The sequence below is a fragment of the Haliotis asinina genome, chromosome 14 (assembly GCF_037392515.1).
Source record: "Haliotis asinina isolate JCU_RB_2024 chromosome 14, JCU_Hal_asi_v2, whole genome shotgun sequence".
Lineage (NCBI taxonomy): Eukaryota > Metazoa > Mollusca > Gastropoda > Lepetellida > Haliotidae > Haliotis > Haliotis asinina.
In genome coordinates, this window is record NC_090293.1 from 1,699,594 (window position 1) to 1,726,753 (window position 27,160).

Sequence of the window (27,160 nt, forward strand, 5' to 3'; positions counted from 1 at the left end):
AAACATTCTCGGCGCTATTGACGTGTCAAGGAACACCTCTGTCGACTGTACTTTTCCATGAGTCACAGATCCGCACTGATAGGTGAGTGCAAGGTTGAACTACACAGTTCCTTCTGTTGTAGTTGTGTTCTGAGAGGAAACTGCAGATCGAAAAGTTTGTCAAAGATTCTGAAGATCCCATTTACTCGCATAAAGCAATATTGGTCGGTGAGATAAGGTTTATGAAGAAACGAACAATTCTCGATTCTTCGAACTAAACTACACACCACCTTGGCGAATTCTTCGCTAAACTTTACACCAACAGGCAGCTCTTCACATTCACGATTTCTGAACATGCTTTTCCGCAATATGATACACGATCCTCGTGCAAGTCATCAGCGTAAGGTTTCCATTTGGTTCCCCCAAGTTAGTGAAGAAATTAACAACTTATCGTTCAAGTCAGTGAAAGCGGTGGGGTAGCCTAGTGGTTGAAGCATTCATAGAATCCACGGATTCGATTTACAATATAGGTAAAATGTGTGACGCCTATTTCTGGTGTCTCCGCCATGATGGTGCTGGAATATTGCATAAGGCGGCGTGAAAGTACAGTCACTCACCGGATTAAATCATTCCACAATTGTGATGCTTGAAGTAGAGGGAGTGAGAGGAAGAATGGGCTGTTGAGCGAGCGAGAGTGACAATATACACAAATATCGCTTATTAACCCATCACGGAAGGCCTCCACAAGAGTACGCATGTACCACCTGATAGCACAACATTGTATCTGCTCGTGCCTTTATCGCGCAACATATCATAGACACTCTTGACAACGTCCTATCAAGTAGCCTCTTGTTCGGCGTGATGACTGTATACGTAAGTACAAAGGGCATAAGCGAATGTAATAAAGAAGTCACAAACAACAAAGTCACAGTTTCTTATCATACAAAAATAATCCTTATGGCAGCAATTTATGTGTGTATTTTTCCCGTAAGCTTCTTGGCAACAGTATGGTTGTACAGAATACACACACATGGTTCTACAGAAGAAACATGGTTGTACTGAACACACACACATGGTTGTATAGAATACACACACATGGTTGTACAGAATACACACACATGGTTATACAGAACACACACACATGGTTGCACAGAATACACACACGTGGTTGTACAGTAGACACACACAACGTGAACTGATGTCAAGGGGATTTCGTCTCAAAACATTATCTATTCGAGCTTAGTATACATAACAAAGTTATGATTCATTGTTCCATCGAACATTCAATAAGTGTTTAATTGCCGTGTTCATCTTTCATGAATAAACCAATACATTTATTAGTTGTACCTTCTGAAGCTAAGGTATAGGGCCCGTGATGAAGTTATGGTGAAGAGCAACGTTCCTACTGCTACGTGCACTGAATGTGAGTGAGTTAGAAAAAAGGTCGCATTCAGCAATATTCCAGCGGTCTGTAAATAACAGAGTCTGGACACCAGACAATCCAATGATCAACAGCATGGGAATCTATCTGCGCAGTTGGTATTCGATGACATGTGTCAACCCAGTCGACGTGTCTGACCACACTATCGCCTCTTTTGGTATGCATTGGTTACTGAAGATCAATTCTGACCAGGATCTCCACAAGATCATTTCTAACACGTCTTCCCTGAGCGTTTACACAAAACAAAGAATGTATTCCCAGTAGAATTTGCCTCCTGTGACATGCGTGTGATACGTTACTAAAGACGGTTCAGTGACAAGTAAATGTTGATACCACAGAGAACAAAGAGAACCCCATAGCATGCAGATCGATCCAGAAAGATGTACATGTATATCAAATACCGTATGTTGGCCATGTGTTGTTTCTGATTCCTGATCATAAGACTCCCCACTGATCTTCAAACAATACGGCCTCTACTGAATAAACCATAATGTTATATTGCTCAGTGATTTGACATTTACCCAAGATAATAACGTTGATTGTTGTTTACTACGCAGAAACGGGTGGTCTGGGCATAGGTAAAGCATGTAGTCATTGGTCAAGAATGTCCTGGTTCGAATCCCACCACGGGACTAGGGAATTCCAGTCACTGCATGAGTTCACAACGCTACCTTGGTGACGGAATCAGGAAGGTCAGCGAGCTTGATGTCTAGGATATGTTGTGAGCAACTTCTAGTCAGGTGCCTAACGGGTTAACAAAAGGTATAGGGGCAGAAACAGCTATCTCTGGCAACCATTGAAATTATATACCCCAACAAAAATGTGTGTAGTTCGTGTGCCTGACCGGAAGTCAAGATGGTTTGCAGTGGCCTTAACATACTTGCTGCCATTACGTAACCAGTTAATATGGGTGTATTTGACATGGAGGAACTCGAAAGCTGGAATTAGGATTGGGACTCTTTACTTCTGTATGATGCATGTTAACTGAATGGGGATTTAAAAGAGCGCGGTTTCTGAGTGAACTCCGCGGACAATGTGCGTTGGCTTCTAGTATGTGGATAGTGCATGAAGCCAGGCCTGAGTTCCTTCCTGATGTGAGTTACCTTCTACAGTGTGAGTTAGAGAGTCAGTGCGTGGGTGTGGTTTTACGCCGCTTTTGGCAATATTTCAGAAAATATCACGGCGGGGGACACCAGAAATGAGCTCCACACATTGTACCCATTTGGGGAATTGAACCCGGGCCTTCAGCGAGACCAGCCAACGCTTTAACCACTAGGCTTCCCCGCCGCCCTTGCTACAAAATGAAAATATGGGAATGAAACAATGAACGTAGATGTAATATGTGCACTGGGTTTGGAAAATCCCTTTAACAGATTCAGTTGTGCAATCTAACGTCAGAGAAACGCAGATAAGGGAAGAGTTTCAGGTTTTCATGCAACGTGACATAAACAAACAAGTCGCAAATTCACTGTTTCAACATTTCTCTATCATTTAAAAATCCTTCTTCTGGTAGTAATTTAGGAGTTTTTTCCTTCAACTTCTTGGCCACATTAGCAACACCGCAAACGTACGTCTAGACAAACGTGATGGCTTGCGATCATGTTTTAACACAGTGAACCGCCTTCACTAACCACAGGCACTATCAGTATTTAGCAGGAGCGATGGGATGAAGTGCACTGATATAAAAATACAGATAACAGCTGAATACATAACTGTGTTTATGCCATCCTGCTAACATTCCCTTTGTCAGGGAGCAGATGTCTTAGTAACGGCTTCACTTAAAACCCCATCCACAACCGCAATCAGTATACGACCTAGCTACAACAGCAGCATGTGTTTATGAGTCACTGTCAAATTATAATGACGCCTGGTGTTCATGTACAGGTGTATGTACACCTGCCTATTGAGTGGGGCCTGCGACGATTGTCCCATGGTTCACTTATGACAACGCCAGATAGAGGTTGATCTTGTGAAAGAGATGACCCTTGCACCTTAGTTTGTCTGGCCTTGTGGAGCAACCTTGACTTTTTCCCTGTGTGACCAGCCCATGCAAGATACCCAGTTAGGCGTTAGTTCCCGTTCCATCAAAATATCCTTGTTATTCAACACATCCCATGTTTCTGTGCACAGTAACTTCTATTTTATCTTTAGCTTTCTCTTCCAACAGAGGCCATCTGTCCCAGGTCATCCCAGACTCCACTTGTCACATCTTACAACAGCTGCAGCCTTTCCTCTGCCGACACAGGACGTACGGACGGGAGGGACAGATGATCTGTGTACTTTCCTCCTGGAGACTGCAGAGACACAGTACGGACGGGCGGACACATGATCTGTGTACTTTCCTCCTGGAGACTGCAGAGACACAGGATGGACGGTCGGACAGATGATCTGTGTACTTTCCTCCTGGAGATTGCAGAGACAGAGGACGGATGGACGGACAGATGATCTGTGTACTTTCTTCCTGGAGACTGCAGAGACAGAGGACGGATGGACGGACAGATGATCTGTGTAGTGTTGAACGCTAATGTTTGTAGCAAACTAAGGTCACTCTACATTCTGAAATTCTACAAACAAATAACTCATAGACAACAATGATTTATTTCTGAAGTATGAAATATACCAGATATCACACTGTCATCACTCCCTGGAGGAATCAAATGAGTCTTAAGTAAAACATACAGGAACTTTGTGTATATCATATAAGTATATATGGCACAAATGAGTAATAATATATACACATGCTGATAAGTACAGATCAGTATGTGGCATAGATTTCCTAATACATTTTGTCATAATAATACGTATAAAGACCAAAGCACAACAATAATCTTATTGCCCAACTAAAGCAAGGTAGGATGACCCGGAGGGAGGTTTATGACTTTCATTGTCAGATAGTTAATAATTTATATGAGCACCAACAACCTTAATATGGACAGACCTTTTCACTCCATAATCAGCTTGGTATTTTTTTTTTTTTTTTGAGTTTTTAAAACAAAATTATTTATGTAAATGTATTTCAATTTTCTCACATAGGGATGGGGACACATTGCAAATACTGCCTTTGAAAATATGACTGTAAATCAAGGGATGGCTGTGATAATAAGCAGGGCCAATGAGGTAGTCTAATGGTTGCAGAATCCACTCATCACGCTTAAGTCCCAGGTTTTACATCCCCTCACCAGTTATTGCGGAAATATTGCGAAAAGTGTCATAAAACCATACTCACTCACTTACTCATAATGACAATGGCTACAGATTTTGGAGGGTCCCTACAATTTCAGAACCTGAGGTCATTTTGAATGCTGTAATATATGTGGATACAGTTATATATCTGAGCAAGACTCTGCTACAAGATAAAGTAGACCCCTAGTACAATGACATCACTTGGTAGACTGAACTGGGGATCAGGCTGGTAGCATGCCATCATGCCAGGATAGCTAGTCTTCACTCTAAGTAATCTTGTTTTCACACTCTCACAGGTTGTAATTTAGCCTTGAAGTGTGCCATCACACTATGTTTACAGGATCTCTTTGTCATCCTTAAATCACCGGATTGTCAGGTTTATGAGAATGCTGGAATAATTCTTACTGCGCTGTTGTGCAGCAACCATCCTCTAACGTCAGTTCACATGGAAAAACTTGTCTGGGGAATATGGTTGAAAAGGATTCTGAGATTGGTAGAGTTGTCTCCCCTGCTTCTCTAAAACTCCTCATGAAATGGGTAGTACTTGTGTTCTTTGGCACTGGAAGAAAATTTGAACATGGTGCATTACTTTTATGACTAAATAGAAAAATATCTAGCATCAATCTGACTAATTGTTGAAGCATAAGAATACTTCAAACTGGTAAAGAATGTAGTTGTTGGAAGTAGTACATAGAGATCATCAAACTCATTTAATAATACCCTACATTTCCTGTCTCTACAACAATGCCTCTATGCTCCTATCTTTAAAACAATGCCTCAGTGACTGTCTCTTCAATAATGCCCCTCAGTGACTGTCTCTTCAATAATGCCCTCATTGACTATCTCTTCAAAACCACCCCACAGTTACTGTCTTTACAATGCCCCACAGTGACTGTCTCTTCAGTAATGCCCCGCAGTGACTGTCTTTTCAATAATGCCCCACAGTGACTGTCTCTTCAATAATGCCCCACAATGACTGTCTTTACAACAATGCCCCACAATGACTGTCTTTACAACAATGCTCCACAGTGACTGTCTTTACAACAATGCCCCACAGTGACTGTCTCTTCAATAATGCCCCACAGTGACTGTCTCTTCAATAATGCCCCACAATGACTGTCTTTACAACAATGCCCCACAATGACTGTCTTTACAACAATGCTCCACAGTGACTGTCTCTTCAATAATGCCCCACAATGACTGTCTTTACAACAATGCCCCACAATGACTGTCTTTACAACAATGCTCCACAGTGACTGTCTTTACAACAATGCCCCACAGTGACTGTCTCTTCAATAATGCCCCACAGTGACTGTCTCTTCAATAATGCCCCACAATGACTGTCTTTACAACAATGCCCCACAATGACTGTCTTTACAACAATGCTCCACAGTGACTGTCTTTACAACAATGCCCCACAGTGACTGTCTCTTCAATAATGCCCCACAGTGACTGTCTCTTCAATAATGCCCCACAATGACTGTCTTTACAACAATGCTCCACAGTGACTGTCTTTACAATAATGCCCCACAGTGACTGTCTCTTCAATAATGCACAGTCTGTTCAACAATGAACACAAATACTGCCTCAGCAATGATGCCAGTAAGCCCTTACAAACGTACCATACAATATGTATCAACTTACATGTCCTCTGCATATGTTCTATAGTTGATGTTCAGTGATGAAAGTTTCTGCATTTCCTCTTCAGATAAGTCAAAGTCAAATATCTACAAATTGACCAAAACAGTAATAAGTTCCCCCATCCATAATTATTACAAGCACAATTCATTGTACAAGCCTTCAAGTTATACTTAAAGTGACCTATTTCCAACTTTACCTGAATGTTTTGAGCTATCCGAGCTGCATTGACACTTTTTGGCACAACCCCAATCCCGAGCTGCAGTAGAAATCTTAGACACACCTGAAGACAAAAGGAGAACCATTTAGTGGTTCAGGGTCCTCACATATAGCATCCACAGACCATTGTCTAACATTCCAAAGACAATGCCATCATGGTATTTGCAGCCATCCAGATCAGATGGGAACTTTACATCCATAGATACATATATATCTACATAAATCAGCATTTCAATCATAATTATTTGTATAAACTATTCTCATATTAGTGTGAAAATGCTCAAACGACTGGATCCATAATGCTAAAATATGCTGAAAAAAGAAGCTAAATACGAGTACTCAATGTGAGAAAATATGCTTGAACAAATATACAATGTCTCAAAGAACATGGATGCAACTGAAAGTGACATGCATCAATCAGCAAGCCATCTGTCTGATTGTCAGAAGCTCTATCCTCATCAAAACTGCTGCCATAGTGATGACATACTTCATGCATTCTTAGACCATTAGAGTTGAACAGTCTTCATCTTCAGATCACTTCACAATAGCCCTGCTAGAACTCAACCTATGCTAACGCGGTGAGTTACAATGTTGCTGGGTGACATACTGACTGACTGTCATGCTTCATGGGGGTACCTCACTGTGCCCCCTGCCTTTGTTTCAGGGTGTCGATCAGTCACCCGTAGTTAACTAACTGACAATGGGGGCATTAACACAGGATTAAGTGCAGCCTGTTCTGAAATTTATTGTACCACATCATATAACATTCACACATGAAACATGATACTCAACCCATTTAAATTATAATATAAAAAAACATCATACATGATATATGGCATTTTCGTCTCCATTTCTCTAATACACCAAGAAACTGAACAATGCATGTAATATTCACACATGATACATGACACCTTTAAATTATAATGCAAAAAATATCACTAAACACAGTTCACTGTCAGCTGAAGACACAAACTAGCTGCTAGGGCTCAGAGCCAGTTAATACCTTGTAACAACACACCCCCACTAAATCCCCTGTCACACCATTTAGCTGAAGGGCACATTGAGGTTAAACCTGCTTCATTTTGACAGCATCACAACATCATCCATACACTCATGTGTTTGTCTGGTCCACACTGTTTTACAGAACACAAAAAACAATGATGAAAAGAGAATACATCTTATCAACCGTTACACATAATTTCCACTGATCCTTTACTAATGTTGAAGTTCAAGTTGAAGTTCACAAGTCCAGGGAACCCATGACATATCATACACAGGGTGGTGATCTCTTCCTTGTGTTAATTAACTCCCCACACACTTACCTGGCCTGGTGACCGGTTTTTCGTTGCTGCAATTTCTTTCACAACTGGTTCATCAAGCAAGGAGACTTTCTTGTCTGACCTAAGTATCATAGAAACAAACTGGTGACAGTTACAAAAAAACTCGTCCTATAAGACTTGAAAACAAACACTGCAAAAATTTGAATGTTTCTGAACATTTGGGACAGGTTCAATATTTGGAAACAAGTGAGTACAATATTTGCTCAGCAATACCAACAAAATACTACTGGTAAACAGATATAAGATGATCCATGACCTGACAAATGACCCCAATTTGCATACTTGGGAACGCCCCACAGAACGATCCACTTGAAACAAGAGGGAGACAGGTTGTCTGATAAATATCGAGAAGTTCATTTACCCCGTGCGTTTCACGCATGAATTGTTGTAGCACACTCAATTTGGGAACAGGTACAATCCTAACGAATTGAATCAACACAATATACTGAGCAAATATGTTTAGGACCACCGATCCATTTCACGAAGCAAATGACATTTTCCTGGGGTTTTTATAAGAAAATTGTTGAATATCTAAAATGCTTGTCAATGCCCCAATCATCTATTTGTCTTAACTAAAGGTTAGCGTGGAATATCAGTATCTTATGCCTGAAATTGCAGTCTTATCATTCGAAGGAATATGCGGTGTTGATTTCATGTCACGGTTAGCATGTATTGCACATGCATAATCGTCAAACTACCTGTAGCAGCCAAGGGTACTCGCCCAATTCGTTGTACCGCCTCTCTTGTCACAAATGCATGTAGTGCGCAGGATCATCTAATATGGCAGTAGGACCATTTTCACTAACAAGAAATGAATCTATGTTTTTTCCCTACAACCTGATGTTCAGTCAGTTATTCAAAATTAAATAGAATGACATCTTCCTCAGAATACCATAATTGGAAAATTGGAATAAATTTTGGCAGGACATAATATCCTGGTTCATATAATCAAAGGGAGGCCAGAGGTCTGAGACAAACTGACACTACAATGTCTGAACTGGCTTAACATTGCCTTAACTGCATGCACCATGATCAGTGTCAGGTTCCTCAAGAAGCACTAACTGAGATACAATACTGGCTCCTCAATACCATGTGTGACAGCTAACATGTTCTTCTCTGAGAGTGATACTTGGGTGAGTTCTATCACTGTCTGTCAGATACACGTGTAAGAGAAACATGGGTATGGATGGAGATGTCAAGTCTAGGCATTTGAACCCATGCTGCTTGTACACCTAAGGGACATAACTCCGTTAGCCAGTGGTGTGCCTATGATGACGGTTGACCCATGACATTCTCACACTTACAACTGATTGAAGTACAACATTGATAAATTAATGACAATCTCATATGTCCACTCAGTGTAACAGGGACTATGATTTTGTTGGCAGTTTTTATAAAACAAACACTGTATTACGATGATGCAGATCACATCATGACACCATGTTACAATAGTGCCATCTGCAGGAAGCTGACAAGGGACTGACATCATCATATACTCACGGGCTGCTGCTAGGAGTTCCAAGAGGTGCAAATGCCACCACAGGAACTCCCTGTGACTGACAAAACTCTACCAGCTTCCTGTTGGTATTATGACAATTCACTTCAATCTGTAAAAAAATCAGTTATTCAAGCAAGATGCACAAAGGATCCCAGTTCAGACGAACATCTTCAGAGACAATAGTAATGATGTTTGTGGAGCATTTAAAGGCATTTATACATCATGAATGACAAAAATCAATGAGGACTTATTCTGAGCTTAGACAGGCCCCCCTAAGTAATTGAAGGAATTACAGCAAATTTGAAGGAATTGCATCTCAAATGTAAACAAACGCAGCCCACTCGCGAAACAATTGCAGCGATATCGGTAGTTTAGCGGTAATAACAGAAACACATCGGCCCTATCGGAAGCAATGTCGGTAATACTGGAAACACGATCGGCCATCTTCGGAGATTTTTCGGTCACGAGCGGAAACTCACGCAGCAAAACATGGCGTCGTTGGAAGAAGCACCCGTCTCGGTGAGATTTGTTTTTAGTTCCTACTATTACATTTTCATACTTATCCATCTTTGACCACCCGCGTTGAATGCGTTTAGGTATGAGGTGTTGTCGGGGCAATAGCTTATGTTTTTAGGAAAAGATTGTCACTGCAGAAGAGTGTCACAAGTCATGCCCCTGTAGTTTGTTTACATCTGAACATCGAAGTCGTGCCGATGATTACGAACGTGCGCCAGATATAACATCATTTTTTGTAAAACGTGTTTAAATTTGTCAATTGCACTTCGTAGCAAGAAAAATTATGGCTCATAAACTTCTTCATGGCGCACGTTCATGATGTTCGTAATCATCGGCACGACTTCGATGTTCAGATGTAAACAATCTCCAGGGGCATGACTTGTGACACTCTTCTGCAGTGACAATCTTTTCCTAAAAACATAAGCTATTGCCCCGACAACACCTCATACCTAAACGCATTCAACGCGGGTGGTCAAAGATGGATAAGTATGAAAATGTAATAGTAGGAACTAAAAACAAATCTCACCGAGACGGGTGCTTCTTCCAACGACGCCATGTTTTGCTGCGTGAGTTTCCGCTCGCGACCGAAAAATCTCCGAAGATGGCTGATCGTGTTTCCAGTATTACCGACATTGCTTCCGATAGGGCCGATGTGTTTCTGTTATTACAGCTAAACTACCGATATCGCTGCAATTGTTTCGCGAGTGGGCTGCGTTTGTTTACATTTGAGATGCAATTCCTTCAAATTTGCTGTATTTCCTTCAATTACTTAGGGGGGCCTGTTAGAGTTGAGGTTGTCTCACCTGGTTCATACTGGGCTGTATTCTGGCTTCATTCAAGATTCTCTGAAGCTGTTTGCTGTTGAAGTTGGACATCCCAATGTCCAGTGTCAGACCCTCATCTACACAGTCTTCTAGCACCTGTCAGATAGACCCATGTTACAGTATTAGAAGCCAGAACAACATTCGCATCTACACAGTCTTCTAGCACCTGTCAGACAGACCCATGTTACAGTATTAGAAGCCAGAACAACAAACTCATCTACACAGTCTTCTAGTGCCTGTCAGATAGACCCATGTTACAGTATTAGAAGCCAGAACAACAAACTCATCTACACAGTCTTCTAGTGCCTGTCAGATAGACCCATGTTACAGTATTAGAAGCCAGAATAACAAACTCATCTACACAGTCTTCTAGTGCCTGTCAGATAGACCCATGTTACAGTATTAGAAGCCAGAAAAACATTCGCATATACACAGTCTTCTAGCACCTGTCAGACAGACGCATGTTACAGTCTTAGACGCCAGAATAACAAACTCATCTACACAGTCTTCTAGTGCCTGTCAGATAGACCCATGTTACAGTCTTAGAAGCCAGAACAACATTCGCATATACACAGTCTTCTAGCACCTGTCAGACAGACGCATGTTACAGTCTTAGACGCCAGAATAACACACTCATCTACACAGTCTTCTAGTGCCTGTCAGATAGACCCATGTTACAGTATTAGAAGCCAGAACAACATTCGCATATACACAGTCTTCTAGCACCTGTCAGACAGGCGCATGTTACAGTATTAGAAGCCAGAACAACATTCGCATATACACAGTCTTCTAGCACCTGTCAGACAGACGCATGTTACAGTCTTAGACGCCAGAACAACATTCGCATATACACAGTCTTCTAGCACCTGTCAGACAGACGCATGTTACAGTCTTAGAAGCCAGAACAACATTCGCATATACACAGTCTTCTAGCACCTGTCAGACAGATGCATGCTACAGTCTTAGAAGCCAGAACAACATTCGCATATACACAGTCTTCTAGCACCTGTCAGACAGACGCATGTTACAGTCTTAGAAGCCAGAACAACATTCGCATATACACAGTCTTCTAGCACCTGTCAGACAGACGCATGTTACAGTCTTAGAACCCAGAACAACATTCGCATATACACAGTCTTCTAGCACCTGTCAGATAAACGCATGTTACAGTATTAGACGCCAGAAAAACATTCGCATATACACAGTCTTCTAGTGCCTGTCAGATAGACGCATGTTACAGTATTAGAAGCCAGAACAACATTCGCATATACACAGTCTTCTAGCACCTGTCAGACAGACCCATGTTACAGTCGTAGAAGCCAGAACAACAAACTCATCTACACAGTCTTCTAGTGCCTGTCAGACAGACGCATGTAAAAGTCTTAGAAGCCAGAACAACAAACTCATCTACACAGTCTTCTAGTGCCTGTCAGACAGACGCATGTTACAGTCTTAGAAGCCAGAACAACAAACTCATCTACACAGTCTTCTAGTGCCTGTCAGACAGACCCATGTTACAGTCTTAGAAGCCAGAACAACAAACTCATCTACACAGTCTTCTAGTGCCTGTCAGACAGACGCATGTTACAGTCTTAGAAGCCAGAACAACAAACTCATCTACACAGTCTTCTAGTGCCTGTCAGACAGACGCATGTTACAGTCTTAGACGCCAGAATAACAAACTCATCTACACAGTCTTCTAGTGCCTGTCAGATAGACCCATGTTACAGTATTAGAAGCCAGAACAACAGTCGCATATACACAGTCTTCTAGCACCTGTCAGACAGACGCATGTTACAGTCTTAGAAGCTAGAACAACAAACTCATCTACACAGTCTTCTAGTGCCTGTCAGACAGACGCATGTTACAGTCTCAGAAGCCAGAACAACAAACTCATCTACACAGTCTTCTAGCACCTGTCAGACAGACGCATGTTACAGTCTTAGACGCCAGAATAACAAACTCATCTACACAGTCTTCTAGTGCCTGTCAGATAGACCCATGTTACAGTATTAGAAGCCAGAACAACATTCGCATATACACAGTCTTCTAGCACCTGTCAGACAGACGCATGTTACAGTCTTAGACGCCAGAATAACACACTCATCTACACAGTCTTCTAGTGCCTGTCAGATAGACCCATGTTACAGTATTAGAAGCCAGAACAACATTCGCATATACACAGTCTTCTAGCACCTGTCAGACAGGCGCATGTTACAGTATTAGAAGCCAGAACAACAAACTCATCTACACAGTCTTCTAGTGCCTGTCAGACAGACGCATGTTACAGTCTTAGACGCCAGAATAACAAACTCATCTACACAGTCTTCTAGTGCCTGTCAGATAGACCCATGTTACAGTTTTAGAAGCCAGAACAACATTCGCATATACACAGTCTTCTAGTGCCTGTCAGATAGACCCATGTTACAGTCTTAGAAGCCAGAACAACATTCGCATATACACAGTCTTCTAGCACCTGTCAGACAGACGCATGTTACAGTCTTAGACGCCAGAATAACAAACTCATCTACACAGTCTTCTAGTGCCTGTCAGATAGACCCATGTTACAGTATTAGAAGCCAGAACAACATTCGCATATACACAGTCTTCTAGCACCTGTCAGACAGACGCATGTTACAGTCTTAGACGCCAGAATAACAAACTCATCTACACAGTCTTCTAGTGCCTGTCAGATAGACCCATGTTACAGTCTTAGAAGCCAGAACAACATTCGCATATACACAGTCTTCTAGCACCTGTCAGACAGACGCATGTTACAGTCTTAGACGCCAGAATAACAAACTCATCTACACAGTCTTCTAGTGCCTGTCAGATAGACCCATGTTACAGTATTAGAAGCCAGAACAACTTTCGCATATACACAGTCTTCTAGCACCTGTCAGACAGACGCATGTTACAGTCTTAGACGCCAGAATAACAAACTCATCTACACAGTCTTCTAGTGCCTGTCAGATAGACCCATGTTACAGTCTTAGAAGCCAGAACAACATTCGCATATACACAGTCTTCTAGCACCTGTCAGACAGACGCATGTTACAGTCTTAGACGCCAGAATAACAAACTCATCTACACAGTCTTCTAGTGCCTGTCAGATAGACCCATGTTACAGTATTAGAAGCCAGAACAACATTCGCATATACACAGTCTTCTAGTGCCTGTGAGACAGACCCATGTTACAGTCTTAGAAGCCAGAACAACATTCGCATATACACAGTCTTCTAGCACCTGTCAGACAGACGCATGTTACAGCCTTAGACGCCAGAACAACAAACTCATCTACACAGTCTTCTAGTGCCTGTCAGATAGACCCATGTTACAGTATTAGAAGCCAGAACAACATTCGCATATACACAGTCTTCTAGTGCCTGTCAGACAGACCCATGTTACAGTATTAGAAGCCAGAACAACATTCGCATATACACAGTCTTCTAGCACCTGTCAGACAGACGCATGTTACAGTCTTAGACGCCAGAATAACAAACTCATCTACACAGTCTTCTAGTGCCTGTCAGACAGACCCATGTTACAGTATTAGAAGCCAGAACAACATTCGCATATACACAGTCTTCTAGTGCCTGTCAGACAGACCCATGTTACAGTATTAGAAGCCAGAACAACATTCGCATATACACAGTCTTCTAGCACCTGTCAGACAGACGCATGTTACAGTCTTAGACGCCAGAATAACAAACTCATCTACACAGTCTTCTAGTGCCTGTCAGATAGACCCATGTTACAGTATTAGAAGCCAGAACAACATTCGCATATACACAGTCTTCTAGCACCTGTCAGACAGACGCATGTTACAGTCTTAGACGCCAGAATTACACACTCATCTACACAGTCTTCTAGTGCCTGTCAGACAGACGCATGTTACAGTCTTAGACGCCAGAATAACAAACTCATCTACACAGTCTTCTAGTGCCTGTCAGATAGACCCATGTTACAGTTTTAGAAGCCAGAACAACATTCGCATATACACAGTCTTCTAGTGCCTGTCAGATAGACCCATGTTACAGTATTAGAAGCCAGAACAACATTCGCATATACACAGTCTTCTAGCACCTGTCAGACAGACGCATGTTACAGTCTTAGACGCCAGAATAACAAACTCATCTACACAGTCTTCTAGCACCTGTCAGATAGACCCATGTTACAGTATTAGAAGCCAGAACAACATTCGCATATACACAGTCTTCTAGCACCTGTCAGATAGACCCATGTTACAGTCTTAGAAGCCAGAATAAGATTCGCATATACACAGTCTTCTAGCACCTGTCAGATAGACCCATGTTACAGTATTAGAAGCCAGAACAACATTCGCATATACACAGTCTTCTAGCACCTGTCAGACAGACGCATGTTACAGTCTTAGACGCCAGAATAACAAACTCATCTACACAGTCTTCTAGCACCTGTCAGATAGACCCATGTTACAGTATTAGAAGCCAGAACAACATTCGCATATACACAGTCTTCTAGCACCTGTCAGACAGACGCATGTTACAGTCTTAGACGCCAGAATAACAAACTCATCTACACAGTCTTCTAGTGCCTGTCAGATAGACCCATGTTACAGTATTAGAAGCCAGAACAACATTCGCATATAGACAGACGCATGTTACAGTCTTAGACGCCAGAATAACACACTCATCTACACAGTCTTCTAGTGCCTGTCAGATAGACCCATGTTACAGTATTAGAAGCCAGAACAACAAACTCATCTACACAGTCTTCTAGCACCTGTCAGATAGACCCATGTTACAGTCTTAGAAGCCAGAACAACAAACTCATCTACACAGTCTTCTAGCACCTGTCAGATAGACCCATGTTACAGTATTAGACGCCAGAACAACATTCGCATATACACAGTCTTCTAGCACCTGTCAGACAGACGCATGTTACAGTCTTAGACGCCAGAACAACATTCGCATATACACAGTCTTCTAGCACCTGTCAGACAGACCCATGTTACAGGATTAGACGCCAGAACAACATTCGCATATACACAGTCTTCTAGCACCTGTCAGACAGACGCATGTTACAGTCTTAGACGCCAGAACAACATTCGCATATACACAGTCTTCTAGCACCTGTCAGACAGACCCATGTTACAGTATTAGACGCCAGAACAACATTCGCATATACACAGTCTTCTAGCACCTGTCAGACAGACGCATGTTACAGTCTTAGACGCCAGAACAACATTCGCATATACACAGTCTTCTAGCACCTGTCAGACAGACCCATGTTACAGTATTAGACACCAGAATAACAAACTCATCTACACAGTCTTCTAGCACCTGTCAGACAGACCCATGTTACAGTACTAGACGCCAGAACAACATTCGCATATACACAGTCTTCTAGCACCTGTCAGATAGACCCATGTTACAGTATTAGACGCCAGAACAATATTCGCATATACACAGTCTTCTAGCACCTGTCAGACAGACGCATGTTACAGTCTTAGACGCCAGAACAACATTCGCATATACACAGTCTTCTAGCACCTGTCAGACAGATGCATGTTACAGTCTTAGACGCCAGAACAACATTCGCATATACACAGTCTTCTAGCACCTGTCAGACAGATGCATGTTACAGTCTTAGAAGCCAGAACAACATTCGCATATACACAGTCTTCTAGCACCTGTCAGACAGACGCATGTTACAGTCTTAGACGCCAGAATAACAAACTCATCTACACAGTCTTCTAGCACCTGTCAGATAGACCCATGTTACAGTATTAGAAGCCAGAACAACATTCGCATATACACAGTCTTCTAGCACCTGTCAGATAGACCCATGTTACAGTATTAGAAGCCAGAATAAGATTCGCATATACACAGTCTTCTAGCACCTGTCAGATAGACCCATGTTACAGTATTAGAAGCCAGAACAACATTCGCATATACACAGTCTTCTAGCACCTGTCAGACAGACGCATGTTACAGTCTTAGACGCCAGAATAACAAACTCATCTACACAGTCTTCTAGCACCTGTCAGATAGACCCATGTTACAGTATTAGAAGCCAGAACAACATTCGCATATACACAGTCTTCTAGCACCTGTCAGACAGACGCATGTTACAGTCTTAGACGCCAGAATAACAAACTCATCTACACAGTCTTCTAGTGCCTGTCAGATACCCCCATGTTACAGTATTAGAAGCCAGAACAACATTCGCATATAGACAGACGCATGTTACAGTCTTAGACGCCAGAAGAACACACTGATCTACACAGTCTTCTAGTGCCTGTCAGATAGACCCATGTTACAGTATTAGAAGCCAGAACAACAAACTCATCTACACAGTCTTCTAGCACCTGTCAGATAGACCCATGTTACAGTCTTAGAAGCCAGAACAACAAACTCATCTACACAGTCTTCTAGCACCTGTCAGATAGACCCATGTTACAGTATTAGACGCCAGAACAACATTCGCATATACACAGTCTTCTAGCACCTGTCAGACAGACGCATGTTACAGTCTTAGACGCCAGAACAACATTCGCATATACACAGTCTTCTAGCACCTGTCAGACAGACCCATGTTACAGGATTAGAAGCCAGAACAACATTCGCATATACACAGTCTTCTAGCACCTGTCAGACAGACGCATGTTACAGTCTTAGACGCCAGAACAACATTCGCATATACACAGTCTTCTAGCACCTGTCAGACAGACCCATGTTACAGTATTAGACGCCAGAACAACATTCGCATATACACAGTCTTCTAGCACCTGTCAGACAGACGCATGTTACAGTCTTAGACGCCAGAACAACATTCGCATATACACAGTCTTCTAGCACCTGTCAGACAGACCCATGTTACAGTATTAGACACCAGAATAACAAACTCATCTACACAGTCTTCTAGCACCTGTCAGACAGACCCATGTTACAGTACTAGACGCCAGAACAACATTCGCATATACACAGTCTTCTAGCACCTGTCAGATAGACCCATGTTACAGTATTAGACGCCAGAACAATATTCGCATATACACAGTCTTCTAGCACCTGTCAGACAGACGCATGTTACAGTCTTAGACGCCAGAACAACATTCGCATATACACAGTCTTCTAGCACCTGTCAGACAGATGCATGTTACAGTCTTAGACGCCAGAACAACATTCGCATATACACAGTCTTCTAGCACCTGTCAGACAGATGCATGTTACAGTCTTAGAAGCCAGAACAACATTCGCATATACACAGTCTTCTAGCACCTGTCAGACAGACGCATGTTACAGTCTTAGAAGCCAGAACAACATTCGCATATACACAGTCTTCTAGCACCTGTCAGACAGACGCATGTTACAGTCTTAGAACCCAGAACAACATTCGCATATACACAGTCTTCTAGCACCTGTCAGATAGACCCATGTTACAGTACTAGACGCCAGAATAACATTCGCATATACACAGTCTTCTAGCACCTGTCAGATAGACCCATGTTACAGTATTAGAAGCCAGAATAACATTTGCATATACACAGTCTTCTAGTGCCTGTCAGACAGACCCATGTTACAGTATTAGAAGCCAGAACAACATTCGCATATACACAGTCTTGTAGCACCTGTCAGATAGACCCATGTTACAGTATAAGACGCCAGAATAACATTCGCATATACACAGTCTTCTAGTGCCTGTCAGATAGACGCATGTTACAGTATTAGAAGCCAGAACAACATTCGCATATACACAGTCTTCTAGCACCAGTCAGACAGACCCATGTTACAGTCTTAGAAGCCAGAACAACAAACTCATCTACACAGTCTTCTAGTGCCTGTCAGACAGACCCATGTTACAGTATTAGACGCCAGAACAACATTCGCATATACACAGTCTTCTAGCACCTGTCAGATAAACGCATGTTACAGTCTTAGACGCCAGAATAACATTCGCATATACACAGTCTTCTAGTGCCTGTCAGATAGACGCATGTTACAGTATTAGAAGCCAGAACAACATTCGCATATACACAGTCTTCTAGCACCTGTCAGACAGACCCATGTTACAGTCTTAGAAGCCAGAACAACAAACTCATCTACACAGTCTTCTAGTGCCTGTCAGACAGACGCATGTTACAGTATTAGAAGCCAGAACAACAAACTCATCTACACAGTCTTCTAGTGCCTGTCAGACAGACGCATGTTACAGTCTTAGAAGCCAGAACAACAAACTCATCTACACAGTCTTCTAGTGCCTGTCAGATAGACCCATGTTACAGTCTTAGAAGCCAGAACAACATTCGCATATACACAGTCTTCTAGCACCTGTCAGACAGACGCATGTTACAGTCTTAGACGCCAGAATAACACACTCATCTACACAGTCTTCTAGTGCCTGTCAGATAGACCCATGTTACAGTATTAGAAGCCAGAACAACATTCGCATATACACAGTCTTCTAGCACCTGTCAGACAGACGCATGTTACAGTCTTAGAAGCCAGAACAACAAACTCATCTACACAGTCTTCTAGTGCCTGTCAGACAGACGCATGTTACAGTCTTAGACGCCAGAATAACAAACTCATCTACACAGTCTTCTAGTGCCTGTCAGATAGACCCATGTTACAGTTTTAGAAGCCAGAACAACATTCGCATATACACAGTCTTCTAGTGCCTGTCAGATAGACCCATGTTACAGTCTTAGAAGCCAGAACAACATTCGCATATACACAGTCTTCTAGCACCTGTCAGACAGACGCATGTTACAGTCTTAGACGCCAGAATAACAAACTCATCTACACAGTCTTCTAGTGCCTGTCAGATAGACCCATGTTACAGTATTAGAAGCCAGAACAACATTCGCATATACACAGTCTTCTAGCACCTGTCAGACAGACGCATGTTACAGTCTTAGACGCCAGAATAACAAACTCATCTACACAGTCTTCTAGTGCCTGTCAGATAGACCCATGTTACAGTCTTAGAAGCCTGAACAACATTCGCATACACACAGTCTTCTAGCACCTGTCAGACAGACGCATGTTACAGTCTTAGACGCCAGAATAACAAACCCATCTACACAGTCTTCTAGTGCCTGTCAGATAGACCCATGTTACAGTACTAGAAGCCAGAACAACATTCGCATATACACAGTCTTCTAGTGCCTGTCAGACAGACCCATGTTACAGTCTTAGAAGCCAGAACAACATTCGCATATACACAGTCTTCTAGCACCTGTCAGACAGACGCATGTTACAGCCTTAGACGCCAGAATAACAAACTCATCTACACAGTCTTCTAGTGCCTGTCAGATAGACCCATGTTACAGTATTAGAAGCCAGAACAACATTCGCATATACACAGTCTTCTAGTGCCTGTCAGACAGACCCATGTTACAGTATTAGAAGCCAGAACAACATTCGCATATACACAGTCTTCTAGCACCTGTCAGACAGACGCATGTTACAGTCTTAGACGCCAGAATAACAAACTCATCTACACAGTCTTCTAGTGCCTGTCAGACAGACCCATGTTACAGTATTAGAAGCCAGAACAACATTCGCATATACACAGTCTTCTAGTGCCTGTCAGATAGACCCATGTTACAGTATTAGAAGCCAGAACAACATTCGCATATACACAGTCTTCTAGCACCTGTCAGACAGACGCATGTTACAGTCTTAGACGCCAGAATAACAAACTCATCTACACAGTCTTCTAGTGCCTGTCAGATAGACCCATGTTACAGTATTAGAAGCCAGAACAACATTCGCATATACACAGTCTTCTAGCACCTGTCAGACAGACGCATGTTACAGTCTTAGACGCCAGAATAACACACTCATCTACACAGTCTTCTAGTGCCTGTCAGACAGACGCATGTTACAGTCTTAGACGCCAGAATAACAAACTCATCTACACAGTCTTCTAGTGCCTGTCAGATAGACCCATGTTACAGTTTTAGAAGCCAGAACAACATTCGCATATACACAGTCTTCTAGTGCCTGTCAGATAGACCCATGTTACAGTATTAGAAGCCAGAACAACTTTCGCATATACACAGTCTTCTAGCACCTGTCAGACAGACGCATGTTACAGTCTTAGACGCCAGAATAACAAACTCATCTACACAGTCTTCTAGTGCCTGTCAGATAGACCCATGTTACAGTATTAGAAGCCAGAACAACATTCGCATATACACAGTCTTCTAGCACCTGTCAGACAGACGCATGTTACAGTCTTAGACGCCAGAATAACAAACTCATCTACACAGTCTTCTAGTGCCTGTCAGATAGACCCATGTTACAGTATTAGAAGCCAGAACAACATTCGCATATACACAGTCTTCTAGCACCTGTCAGACAGACGCATGTTACAGTCTTAGACGCCAGAATAACAAACTCATCTACACAGTCTTCTAGTGCCTGTCAGATAGACCCATGTTACAGTCTTAGAGGCCAGAACAACATTCGCATATACACAGTCTTCTAGCACCTGTCAGACAGACGCATGTTACAGTCTTAGACGCCAGAATAACAAACTCATCTACACAGTCTTCTAGTGCCTGTCAGATAGACCCATGTTACAGTATTAGAAGCCAGAACAACATTCGCATATACACAGTCTTCTAGAGCCTGTCAGACAGACCCATGTTACAGTCTTAGAAGCCAGAACAACATTCGCATATACACAGTCTTCTAGCACCTGTCAGACAGACGCATGTTACAGTCTTAGACGCCAGAATAACAAACTCATCTACACAGTCTTCTAGTGCCTGTCAGATAGACCCATGTTACAGTATTAGAAGCCAGAACAACATTCGCATATACACAGTCTTCTAGTGCCTGTCAGACAGACCCATGTTACAGTATTAGAAGCCAGAACAACATTCGCATATACACAGTCTTCTAGCACCTGTCAGACAGACGCATGTTACAGTCTTAGACGCCAGAATAACAAACTCATCTACACAGTCTTCTAGTGCCTGTCAGATAGACCCATGTTACAGTATTAGAAGCCAGAACAACATTCGCATATACACAGTCTTCTAGTGCCTGTCAGACAGACCCATGTTACAGTATTAGAAGCCAGAACAACATTCGCATATACACAGTCTTCTAGCACCTGTCAGACAGACGCATGTTACAGTCTTAGACGCCAGAATAACAAACTCATCTACACAGTCTTCTAGTGCCTGTCAGATAGACCCATGTTACAGTATTAGAAGCCAGAACAACATTCGCATATACACAGTCTTCTAGCACCTGTCAGACAGACGCATGTTACAGTCTTAGACGCCAGAATAACACACTCATCTACACAGTCTTCTAGTGCCTGTCAGATAGACCCATGTTACAGTATTAGAAGCCAGAACAACATTCGCATATACACAGTCTTCTAGCACCTGTCAGACTGACGCATGTTACAGTCTTAGACGCCAGAATAACACACTCATCTACACAGTCTTCTAGTGCCTGTCAGATAGACCCATGTTACAGTATTAGAAGCCAGAACAACATTCGCATATACACAGTCTTCCAGTGCCTGTCAGATAGACCCATGTTACAGTATTAGAAGCCAGAACAACATTCGCATATACACAGTCTTCTAGCACCTGTCAGACAGACGCATGTTGCAGTCTTAGACGCCAGAATAACAAACTCATCTACACAGTCTTCTAGTGCCTGTCAGATAGACCCATGTTACAGTATTAGAAGCCAGAACAACATTCGCATATACACAGTCTTCTAGCACCTGTCAGACAGACGCATGTTACAGTCTTAGAAGCCAGAACAACAAACTCATCTACACAGTCTTCTAGTGCCTGTCAGACAGACGCATGTTACAGTCTTAGAAGCCAGAACAACAAACTCATCTACACAGTTTCTAGTGCCTGTCAGACAGACCCATGTTACAGTCTTAGACGCCAGAATAACAAACTCATCTACACAGTCTTCTAGTGCCTGTCAGATAGACCCATGTTACAGTATTAGAAGCCAGAACAACATTCGCATATACACAGTCTTCTAGCACCTGTCAGACAGCCGCATGTTACAGTCTTAGACGCCAGAATAACAAACTCATCTACACAGTCTTCTAGTGCCTGTCAGATAGACCCATGTTACAGTCTTAGAAGCCAGAACAACATTCGCATATACACAGTCTTCTAGCACCTGTCAGACAGACGCATGTTACAGTCTTAGACGCCAGAATAACAAACTCATCTACACAGTCTTCTAGTGCCTGTCAGATAGACCCATGTTACAGTATTAGAAGCCAGAACAACATTCGCATATACACAGTCTTCTAGTGCCTGTCAGACAGACCCATGTTACAGTCTTAGAAGCCAGAACAACATTCGCATATACACAGTCTTCTAGCACCTGTCAGACAGACGCATGTTGCAGTCTTAGACGCCAGAATAACAAACTCATCTACACAGTCTTCTAGTGCCTGTCAGATAGACCCATGTTACAGTATTAGAAGCCAGAACAACATTCGCATATACACAGTCTTCTAGCACCTGTCAGACAGACGCATGTTACAGTCTTAGAAGCCAGAACAACAAACTCATCTACACAGTCTTCTAGTGCCTGTCAGACAGACGCATGTTACAGTCTTAGAAGCCAGAACAACAAACTCATCTACACAGTTTCTAGTGCCTGTCAGACAGACCCATGTTACAGTCTTAGACGCCAGAATAACAAACTCATCTACACAGTCTTCTAGTGCCTGTCAGATAGACCCATGTTACAGTATTAGAAGCCAGAACAACATTCGCATATACACAGTCTTCTAGCACCTGTCAGACAGCCGCATGTTACAGTCTTAGACGCCAGAATAACAAACTCATCTACACAGTCTTCTAGTGCCTGTCAGATAGACCCATGTTACAGTCTTAGAAGCCAGAACAACATTCGCATATACACAGTCTTCTAGCACCTGTCAGACAGACGCATGTTACAGTCTTAGACGCCAGAATAACAAACTCATCTACACAGTCTTCTAGTGCCTGTCAGATAGACCCATGTTACAGTATTAGAAGCCAGAACAACATTCGCATATACACAGTCTTCTAGTGCCTGTCAGACAGACCCATGTTACAGTCTTAGAAGCCAGAACAACATTCGCATATACACAGTCTTCTAGCACCTGTCTGACAGACGCATGGTACAGTCTTAGACGCCAGAATAACAAACTCATCTACACAGTCTTCTAGTGCCTGTCAGATAGACCCATGTTACAGTATTAGAAGCCAGAACAACATTCGCATATACACAGTCTTCTAGTGCCTGTCAGACAGACCCATGTTACAGTATTAGAAGCCAGAACAACATTCGCATATACACAGTCTTCTAGCACCTGTCAGACAGACGCATGTTACAGTCTTAGACGCCAGAATAACAAACTCATCTACACAGTCTTCTAGTGCCTGTCAGACAGACCCATGTTACAGTATTAGAAGCCAGAACAACATTCGCATATACACAGTCTTCTAGTGCCTGTCAGACAGACCCATGTTACAGTATTAGAAGCCAGAACAACATTCGCATATACACAGTCTTCTAGCACCTGTCAGACAGACGCATGTTACAGTCTTAGACGCCAGAATAACAAACTCATCTACACAGTCTTCTAGTGCCTGTCAGATAGACCCATGTTACAGTATTAGAAGCCAGAACAACATTCGCATATACACAGTCTTCCAGCACCTGTCAGACAGACGCATGTTACAGTCTTAGACGCCAGAATAACACACTCATCTACACAGTCTTCTAGTGCCTGTCAGATAGACCCATGTTACAGTCTTAGAAGCCAGAACAACATTCGCATATACACAGTCTTCTAGCACCTGTCAGACAGACGCATGTTACAGTCTTAGAAGCCAGAATAACAAACTCATCTACACAGTCTTCTAGTGCCTGTCAGATAGACCCATGTCACAGTATTAGAAGCCAGAACAACATTCGCATATACACAGTCTTCTAGTGCCTGTCAGACAGACCCATGTTACAGTCTTAGAAGCCAGAACAACATTCGCATATACACAGTCTTCTAGCACCTGTCTGACAGACGCATGGTACAGTCTTAGACGCCAGAATAACAAACTCATCTACACAGTCTTCTAGTGCCTGTCAGATAGACCCATGTTACAGTATTAGAAGCCAGAACAACATTCGCATATACACAGTCTTCTAGTGCCTGTCAGACAGACCCATGTTACAGTCTTAGAAGCCAGAACAACATTCGCATATACACAGTCTTCTAGCACCTGTCAGACAGATGCATGTTACAGTCTTAGAAGCCAGAACAACATTCGCATATACACAGTCTTCTAGCACCTGTCAGACAGACGCATGTTACAGTCTTAGAAGCCAGAACAACATTCGCATATACACAGTCTTCTAGTGCCTGTCAGACAGACCCATGTTACAGTCTTAGAAGCCAGAACAACATTCGCATATACACAGTCTTCTAGCACCTGTCTGACAGACGCATGGTACAGTCTTAGACGCCAGAATAACAAACTCATCTACACAGTCTTCTAGTGCCTGTCAGATAGACCCATGTTACAGTATTAGAAGCCAGAACAACATTCGCATATACACAGTCTTCTAGTGCATGTCAGACAGACCCATGTTACAGTATTAGAAGCCAGAACAACATTCGCATATACACAGTCTTCTAGCACCTGTCAGACAGACGCATGTTACAGTCTTAGACGCCAGAATAACAAACTCATCTACACAGTCTTCTAGTGCCTGTCAGACAGACCCATGTTACAGTATTAGAAGCCAGAACAACATTCGCATATACACAGTCTTCTAGTGCCTGTCAGACAGACCCATGTTACAGTATTAGAAGCCAGAACAACATTCGCATATACACAGTCTTCTAGCACCTGTCAGACAGACGCATGTTACAGTCTTAGACGCCAGAATAACAAACTCATCTACACAGTCTTCTAGTGCCTGTCAGATAGACCCATGTTACAGTCTTAGAAGCCAGAACAACATTCGCATATACACAGTCTTCTAGCACCTGTCTGACAGACGCATGGTACAGTCTTAGACGCCAGAATAACAAACTCATCTACACAGTCTTCTAGTGCCTGTCAGATAGACCCATGTTACAGTATTAGAAGCCAGAACAACATTCGCATATACACAGTCTTCTAGTGCCTGTCAGACAGACCCATGTTACAGTATTAGAAGCCAGAACAACATTCGCATATACACAGTCTTCTAGCACCTGTCAGACAGACGCATGTTACAGTCATAGACGCCAGAATAACAAACTCATCTACACAGTCTTCTAGTGCCTGTCAGATAGACCCATGTTACAGTATTAGAAGCCAGAACAACATTCGCATATACACAGTCTTCTAGTGCCTGTCAGACAGACCCATGCTACAGTATTAGAAGCCAGAACAACATTCGCATATACACAGTCTTCTAGCACCTGTCAGACAGACGCATGTTACAGTCTTAGACGCCAGAATAACAAACTCATCTACACAGTCTTCTAGTGCCTGTCAGACAGACCCATGTTACAGTATTAGAAGCCAGAACAACATTCGCATATACACAGTCTTCTAGTGCCTGTCAGACAGACCCATGTTACAGTATTAGAAGCCAGAACAACATTCGCATATACACAGTCTTCTAGCACCTGTCAGACAGACGCATGTTACAGTCTTAGACGCCAGAATAACAAACTCATCTACACAGTCTTCTAGTGCCTGTCAGATAGACCCATGTTACAGTATTAGAAGCCAGAACAACATTCGCATATACACAGTCTTCCAGCACCTGTCAGACAGATGCATGTTACAGTCTTAGACGCCAGAATAACACACTCATCTACACAGTCTTCTAGTGCCTGTCAGATAGACCCATGTTACAGTATTAGAAGCCAGAACAACATTCGCATATACACAGTCTTCTAGCACCTGTCAGACAGACGCATGTTACAGTCTTAGACGCCAGAATAACAAACTCATCTACACAGTCTTCTAGTGCCTGTCAGATAGACCCATGTTACAGTATTAGAAGCCAGAACAACATTCGCATATACACAGTCTTCTAGTGCCTGTCAGATAGACCCATGTTACAGTATTAGAAGCCAGAACAACATTCGCATATACACAGTCTTCTAGTGCCTGTCAGACAGACCCATGTTACAGTATTAGAAGCCAGAACAACATTCGCATATACACAGTCTTCTAGCACCTGTCAGACAGACTCATGTTACAGTCTTAGACGCCAGAATAACAAACTCATCTACACAGTCTTCTAGTGCCTGTCAGATAGACCCATGTTACAGTATTAGAAGCCAGAACAACATTCGCATATACACAGTCTTCTAGTGCCTGTCAGACAGACCCATGTTACAGTCTTAGAAGCCAGAACAACATTCGCATATACACAGTCTTCTAGCACCTGTCTGACAGACGCATGGTACAGTCTTAGACGCCAGAATAACAAACTCATCTACACAGTCTTCTAGTGCCTGTCAGATAGACCCATGTTAC

General features: G+C 42.5%; 1 protein-coding gene across 1 annotated transcript in view; it reads right to left on the minus strand.

Moving 5' to 3' along the window:
* Positions 1-3,999: 3,999 nt before the first annotated feature.
* Positions 4,000-27,160, minus strand: part of LOC137261110 (1,5-anhydro-D-fructose reductase-like) — a 54,058-nt gene continuing 30,897 nt past the window's right edge. The window contains exons 5-10 of the mRNA XM_067798791.1: positions 10,618-10,734; positions 9,301-9,407; positions 7,783-7,861; positions 6,441-6,524; positions 6,248-6,330; positions 4,000-5,162 (exon numbers count right to left, since the gene is read on the minus strand). Of these exons, the coding sequence (XP_067654892.1) occupies positions 5,120-5,162; positions 6,248-6,330; positions 6,441-6,524; positions 7,783-7,861; positions 9,301-9,407; positions 10,618-10,734 (513 nt within the window). The 3' untranslated portion in view covers positions 4,000-5,119. The remainder of the gene's footprint in view (positions 5,163-6,247; positions 6,331-6,440; positions 6,525-7,782; positions 7,862-9,300; positions 9,408-10,617; positions 10,735-27,160) is intronic.